The sequence below is a fragment of the Sebastes umbrosus genome, unplaced genomic scaffold (assembly GCF_015220745.1).
Source record: "Sebastes umbrosus isolate fSebUmb1 unplaced genomic scaffold, fSebUmb1.pri scaffold_185_arrow_ctg1, whole genome shotgun sequence".
Classification (NCBI taxonomy): Eukaryota; Metazoa; Chordata; class Actinopteri; order Perciformes; family Sebastidae; genus Sebastes; species Sebastes umbrosus.
Genome location: NW_023618496.1, coordinates 20,001 through 27,500, shown reverse-complemented (window position 1 = coordinate 27,500; position 7,500 = coordinate 20,001). Strand labels below are relative to the sequence as shown.

The window sequence follows — 7,500 nt, the reverse complement described above, 5'->3', positions numbered from 1 at the left end:
AAACTGATCAGAGTACTTCAAAGTACTGCGTCCTCACAGAGCGCACTGAAACACGCCGTCTGACGTCAACAGATGAGCCTTTATTCTGAAAAGTCCTCGTGTTGGCGACAGAAAGACGTTTATCAGCTGTTAGGACTCGTTCAGATGGGGGGGGGTATTTTGCAGCGTTCCTCCAGGTTAGTTCTTCTTCTTGAGTTTTGGGCGTGTTCAGTTCAGTCGGTCGCCCGGCTGGTTCCCGCTCCTCCGAGCTGCTGCTGCTGCGTTCAGGTGCTGCAGGAAACCACGCGGGTCCTGCAGGTTTGCAGTTTCTCTGCAGTCTCAGTTCTGTCTTCACTTTATCTGATCTGGTTAAAACAAGTTTTCAGTGTGAGAGAAGATGGCCGAGGCATCATGTGATCATTTATTTATTATTTTAACGGAACAAAAACATTTTATTCATTATTATTATTCTTTATAAGTACTTTTATAAATCTTATTTCTCATTAACTGAGTTTTTGGAGGCAAAAATGTAGAAATGAGGTGTTAAAAATGACATTATCATATAGTGACATCACATTTTTACATGACTTGATGACATGATCTATATATATGTATCTATGTATATAGATACATATATATATAGATATATATATAGTCTCTGTAGTGTGGGAGACAATGACGTGCTGGGGTGGACATCTTTTGCAGTGTCATAGTTTTTTAATTGACAGGTAACAAAAACATGAATTTTATGCATTTTTCTACGTTCCGAAGGTAAATGTTACGTTGTTTTTGTTGTTGTTTTTGCAGCGAACACACATATATATATATAATATATATAATCTATATATGTAAATGATGTTGTTCAGTAGTGCATGTTTCCGGGCGGTTCTGTGGTTTTTCGGGGCTGCAGGCTGAGCGTCGCTTTAACTACCTTATAAGGACAAGATGTTGAAAAAGAGCGGCGAATAAAGGAAGTGGAGGCGATCACTTCTTGTTTCTCATACACACACACACACACACACACACACACACACACACACACACACTGAGGTGAGGGTGGAGAGGCAGTTACGCAATGTGTGCATTCAAGGTGTGTGTTTGTGTGGGACACACACTCCTTGTTTGTTAGTTTGTTTGTTGGTAACTGACAGATTTTAACATTTAAACTCTTGTGACGAAGTGACGAAACACAGTGGTCGACCTGAAGGCCTCTGATTGGCTCGATGGGTTCAGGAAGTGGTTTTGTCTCGAGTGTGTTCATGTCAGTGTGTGTGTGTGTGTGTGTGTGTGTGTGTGTGTGTGTGTGTGTGTGTGTGTGTGTGTGGGGCGTGTCTTGACTTGTCCTCCACACATTCTTCTTCTTCTGCAACTCAGTTCAGACCTGCTGATCCATCAAGTAACAGTAAAGCTAACGTTATGCTAAAAGTAGTAAAAGTACACAAGTATTATCACCTTCATGTACTTAAAATGACCTGGTTAAAGGTTTAATCATAATATCAGTAGTATTCATATAATAATAATAATAGTAATAATAATAATAATAATAATGAATAAATAAATAAATAAATAGTAATAATAGTAATAATAATAATAATAATAATAATAATGAATAAATAAATAAATAGTAATAATAGTAATAGTAATAGTAATAATAATAATAATAATAATAATAATGAATAAATAAATAGTAATAATAGTAATAATAATAATAATAATAATAATAATGAATAAATAAATAAATAGTAATAATAGTAATAGTAATAGTAATAATAATAATAATAATAATATTAACAATAATAATAATAATGAATAAATAAATAAATAAATAGTAATAATAGTAATAATAATAATAATAAATACTTGTTATTAAACATAGTGTTGAGTTAAGAGATGAATTGAAACAGATGATTGTTTTCAGAGATATAAAACAATGTGAGATATTTTTAAACCGCTAACGACCAGCTGTAAACAAACATTTGTGAGTGCCCAAACAAATTGTTAAATCTTATTTTTCATTTGCAGATCATGTGATACACATTTGTGACCATTTTGAGAGTAATTTCCCTCCATACAGCCGACACCGAGAAACCAGCCAAACCAGTTTAATGGCATTCATGGAAACAGTGGAGGAAGCCACAGAGCCTCCACCCCCACCGTGTGCCCTAAAGACAGTCACAGACGCTAACGTTAGCTGCTCCTCCTCAGGATATCATCATCTCTGATGTCCATCCATAATAAACTTCCAGAAATGGATTTAGAAAAGAGAGAAATCAGAAGTTGTCTTCAGTATCAGAGGAGTGGAGGTGGAGGACTCCACCTTGTATGCATCAGGTCAGATATGATAGTAACCAGTCTGTGTTTCTTTCTCTCTCTCAGGCGGAGCAAGTTAAGTGCCTAATTGGACCCTCAAGTGCCATGACAGAGTGTGGCCCGACGGTCGGAAATATTAAGTGCATGTTTGTGAAAGATGACCGCGACAATGAGCAGAGCTTCTGCTTGCACCTGAAGGGCAATAAAAACTCTGGACTACAAACCGTCTGTGTTGGCAAGACCTCGAAAGGTAAAGAGCAATACAGGTAGAGAGGGAGACGGGTAGAGAGGGAGACAGGTAGAGAGGGAGACGGGTAGAGAGGGAGACAGGTAGAGAGGGAGACGGGTAGAGAGGGAGACGGGTAGACAGAGGGAGACGGGTAGAGAGGGAGACGGGTAGAGAGGGAGACGGGTAGACAGAGGGAGACGGGTAGAGAGGGAGACGGGTAGACAGAGGGAGACGGGTAGAGAGGGAGACGGGTAGACAGAGGGAGACGGGTAGAGAGGGAGACGGGTAGACAGAGGGAGACGGGTAGAGAGGGAGACGGGTAGACAGAGGGAGACGGGTAGAGAGGGAGACGGGTAGAGAGGGAGACGGGTAGAGAGGGAGACGGGTAGACAGAGGGAGACAGGTAGAGAGGGAGACGGGTAGACAGAGGGAGACGGGTAGAGAGGGAGACGGGTAGAGAGGGAGACGGGTAGACAGAGGGAGATGGGTAGAGAGGGAGACGGGTAGACAGAGGGAGACGGGTAGAGAGGGAGACGGGTAGAGAGGGAGACGGGTAGACAGAGGGAGACGGGTAGAGAGGGGGACGGGTAGACAGAGGGAGATGGGTAGAGAGGGAGACGGGTAGACAGAGGGAGACGGGTAGAGAGGGAGACGGGTAGAGAGGGAGACGGGTAGACAGAGGGAGACGGGTAGAGAGGGGGACGGGTAGACAGAGGGAGACGGGTAGAGGGAGACGGGTAGAGAGGGAGACGGGTAGAGAGGGAGACGGGTAGACAGAGGGAGACGGGTAGAGAGGGAGACGGGTAGACAGAGGGAGACGGGTAGAGAGGGAGACGGGTAGACAGAGGGAGACGGGTAGAGAGGGAGACGGGTAGAGAGGGAGACGGGTAGACGGGTAGAGAGGGAGACGGGTAGAGAGGGAGACGGGTAGACGGGTAGACGGGTAGAGAGGGAGACGGGTAGAGAGGGAGACGGGTAGACGGGTAGAGAGGGAGACGGGTAGAGAGGGAGACGGGTAGAGAGGGAGACGGGTAGACGGGTAGAGAGGGAGACGGGTAGAGAGGGAGACGGGTAGACGGGTAGAGAGGGAGACGGGTAGAGAGGGAGACGGGTAGAGTTAGAGTTATTTGTTTCAGTAACAATGAAGATGTGAACAGATGATCAGTGTGTATTGTCTCTGTCTCACCCACCTGTCTTGTCTCACCCACATGTCTCCGTCTCACCCACCTGTCTCTGTCTGTCTCCACAGCTATTGTCATCGGTATAGCTCCACCAAATGCTTCCATCGCCCAAAGAGTGTTCACGACCACGAAGCTCCTGAGAGACAACAAATGTTAACTCCTGCTCCCCTCAGACAAGACGGACGCCTCCCGGTCTCCCCCTGTCCCCCCCGTACCTCCCATCCCCTGTCTCCCCCACTGTCTCCCCCTGTCCCCCCCATCCCCTGTCTCCCCCACTGTCTCCCCCCCTGGACCCCCCCCTGCGTAACCACTCCAGAAGATGGTCGTCCGTTCCAAGCTTCTAATCCTCTTCCTCCTGCCATCAAGGATAAAGTTGTTCAAAGTTGTATTCCATGTAATGATTGATTGATTGATTGATTGATTTATTGATTGATTGATGAACCTGTTGGTTGTTAACAGCTCTGATCGGTGTCGGTGGTGAAATAAATAAAGCTTCTTTATTCTGAGAGAGTCAATCTGTGTGAAGGGGGGGGGGTCCACAGACAGGAAGTAAAGCAACGATGTCATCAAACTACAACATAGACCTTCCATATGACCCCGGTCATGTGCACTTATATTTAGCAGTGTGTGTGTGTGTGTGTCAGTTAAAGGTGAGTGTAAAGGGTAAGGTGTGTGTTAGTGTGTGTGTGTGTTAATGTGTGTGTGTGTGTGTGTGTGTGTTAATGTGTGTGTATGTGTGTGCGTGTATGTGTTTGTCAGTTAAAGGTGAGTGTAAAGGGTAAGGTGTGTGTGTGTGTGTGTGTGTGTGTGTGCGTGCGTGCGTGCGTGCGTGCGTGTTGGAGCTGCTGCCCTTTACAGTGACTGCTGAGCCGTCTCACATTCCCTCTTTAGATGACCTTTGACCTTCTCTGTCTGAGTTAGGGACCGTCTCTCATACTGTTCTAACTATTATATATTAACATAACTAATAGAGTTATATCTCCCATTCTTAACAATCACATTATAATCCACGTTATTTAAAGATGAGGACATAGATAGTAACAATATTAATAATATTATTAATGAATAAAGACTCATTCACGTTCCTAAAATCTGACTTTTGATGAATTAAAAAGAAAATTAAAATAATAATTCTGTGAATGGAAAGAAGAACCGTTGGTCATACAAACAAAATACTGCTAAGATCGTTACTACCTCTTAAAATACTGCTCAAACTACTGCTAATATAATAATACTGCTACAGCTACTGCTAATATGCTTAGACTTCGCAGTAATAGTAGTGATAGTAGTATCATTTGTGATAGTAGTGTTAGTAGTATTATTTGTGATAGTGATAGTAGTATTATTTGTGATAGTAGTGATAGTAGTGTTAGTAGTGATAGTAGTATTATTTGTGTTAGTAGTGTTAGTAGTGATAGTAGTGATAGTAGTATTATTTGTGTTAGTAGTGTTAGTAGTGATAGTAGTGATAGTAGTATTATTTGTGTTAGTAGTGATAGTAGTATTATTTGTGATAGTAGTGTTAGTTGTGTTAGTAGTGATAGTAGTGATAGTAGTATCATTTGTGATAGTAGTGTTAGTTGTGTTAGTAGTGATAGTAGTATTATTTGTGTTAGTAGTGTTAGTAGTGTTAGTAGTGATAGTAGTGATAGTAGTATTATTTGTGTTAGTAGTGATAGTAGTATTATTTGTGATAGTAGTGATAGTAGTGATAGTAGTGTTAGTAGTGTTAGTAGTATTATTTGTGATAGTAGTGATAATAGTGATAGTAGTGATAGTGGTATTATTTGTGATAGTAGTGTTAGTAGTGATAGTAGTATTATTTGTGATAGTAGTGATAATAGTGATAGTAGTGATAGTAGTATTATTTGTGATAGTAGTGTTAGTAGTGTTAGTAGTATTATTTGTGATAGTAGTGTTAGTAGTGTTAGTAGTGTTAGTAGTGATAGTAGTATTATTTGTGATAGTAGTGTTAGTAGTGTTAGTAGTGATAGTAGTATTATTTGTGATAGTAGTGATAGTAGTGTTAGTAGTGATAGTAGTATTATTTGTGATAGTAGTGTTAGTAGTGATAGTAGTGATAGTAGTATTATTTGTGATAGTAGTGTTAGTAGTGATAGTAGTATTATTTGTGATAGTAGTGTTAGTAGTGATAGTAGTATTATTTGTGATAGTAGTGATAGTAGTGATAATAGTGTTAGTAGTGATAGTAGTATTTGTGATAGTAGTGATAATAGTGATAGTAGTGATAGTAGTAGTATTTGTGATAGTAGTGATAATAGTGATAGTAGTATTATTTGTGATAGTAGTGTTAGTAGTGATAGTGTTAGTAGTGATAGTAGTATTATTTGTGATAGTAGTGATAGTAGTGTTAGTAGTGATAGTATTATTATTTGTGATAGTAGTGTTTGTAGTGATAGTAGTATTATTTGTGATAGTAGTGATAGCAGTGATAGTAGTGTTAGTAGTGATATTAGTGATAGTAGTGTTAGCAGTGATAGTAGTGTTAGTAGTGATATTAGTGATAGTAGTGTTAGCAGTGATATTAGTGATAGTAGTGTTAGTAGTGATAGTAGTGATTGTAGTGATTGTAGTATTATTAGTGATAGTAGTGATAGTAGTGTTAGTAGTGATATTAGTGATAGTAGTGTTAGCAGTGATAGTATTATTAGTGATAGTAGTGTTAGCAGTGATAGTAGTGATAGTATTATTAGTGATAGTAGTGACAGTAGTGTTAGCAGTGATAGTATTATTAGTGATAGTAGTGTTAGCAGTGATAGTAGTGATAGTAGTGATAGTAGTATTATTAGTGTTAGTAGTGATAGTAGTGTTAGTAGTGATATTAGTGATAGTAGTGTTAGCAGTGATAGTATTATTAGTGATAGTAGTGATAGTAGTGTTAGTAGTGATATTAGTGATAGTAGTGTTAGCAGTGATAGTAGTGATTGTAGTGATTGTAGTATTATTAGTGATAGTAGTGATAGTAGTGTTAGTAGTGATAGTAGTGTTAGTAGTGATATTAGTGATAGTAGTGTTAGCAGTGATAGTAGTGATAGTAGTGTTAGCAGTGATAGTATTATTAGTGATAGTAGTGTTAGCAGTGATAGTAGTGATAGTAGTGATAGTATTATTAGTGATAGTACTGACAGTAGTATTAGCAGTGATAGTATTATTAGTGATAGTAGTGTTAGCAGTGATAGTAGTAATAGTAGTGATAGTAGTGATAGTATTATTAGTGATAGTACTGACAGTAGTATTAGCAGTGATAGTATTATTAGTGATAGTAGTGTTAGCAGTGATAGTAGTGATAGTAGTGATAGTATTATTAGTGATAGTAGTGTTAGCAGTGATAGTAGTGATAGTAGTGATAGTATTATTAGTGATAGTACTGACAGTAGTATTAGCAGTGATAGTATTATTAGTGATAGTAGTGTTAGCAGTGATAGTAGTGATAGTATTATAAGTGATAGTAGTGACAGTAGTGTTAGCAGTGATAGTATTATTAGTGATAGTAGTGTTAGCAGTGATAGTAGTGATAGTATTATAAGTGATAGTAGTGACAGTAGTGTTAGCAGTGATAGTATTATTAGTGATAGTAGTGTTAGTAGTGATAGTAGTGATAGTATTATAAGTGATAGTAGTGACAGTAGTGTTAGCAGTGATAGTATTATTAGTGATAGTAGTGTTAGCAGTGATAGTAGTGATAGTATTATAAGTGATAGTAGTGACAGTAGTGTTAGCAGTGATAGTATTATTAGTGATAGTAGTGTTAGCAGTGATAGTATTATTAGTGATAGTAGT

The 7,500-nt window shown here is 39.2% G+C and overlaps 1 protein-coding gene and 1 long non-coding RNA gene across 3 annotated transcripts in view; one reads left to right on the top strand and one right to left on the bottom strand.

The window, feature by feature from the left end:
• The window catches only part of LOC119484382 (profilin-2-like), a 4,832-nt gene extending 627 nt beyond the window's left edge, over positions 1-4,205 (top strand). The window contains exons 3-5 of one of the 2 annotated variants that reach the window (XR_005205979.1): positions 2,356-2,539; positions 3,768-3,924; positions 3,975-4,205. Coding sequence is in view for 1 of the 2 variants with exons in the window: in XM_037763180.1 (XP_037619108.1) it covers positions 2,356-2,539; positions 3,768-3,856 (273 nt within the window). In the remaining variant the exon portion in view is untranslated. Of the gene's footprint in view, positions 1-2,355; positions 2,540-3,767 lie in introns of both variants that reach the window. The other variant, XM_037763180.1, reaches the window with a different exon arrangement.
• Positions 3,504-7,500, bottom strand: part of LOC119484383 — an 8,928-nt gene continuing 4,931 nt past the window's right edge. Inside the window, exon 4 of the long non-coding RNA XR_005205980.1 lies at positions 3,504-3,693. This is a non-coding gene — a long non-coding RNA (uncharacterized LOC119484383). The remainder of the gene's footprint in view (positions 3,694-7,500) is intronic.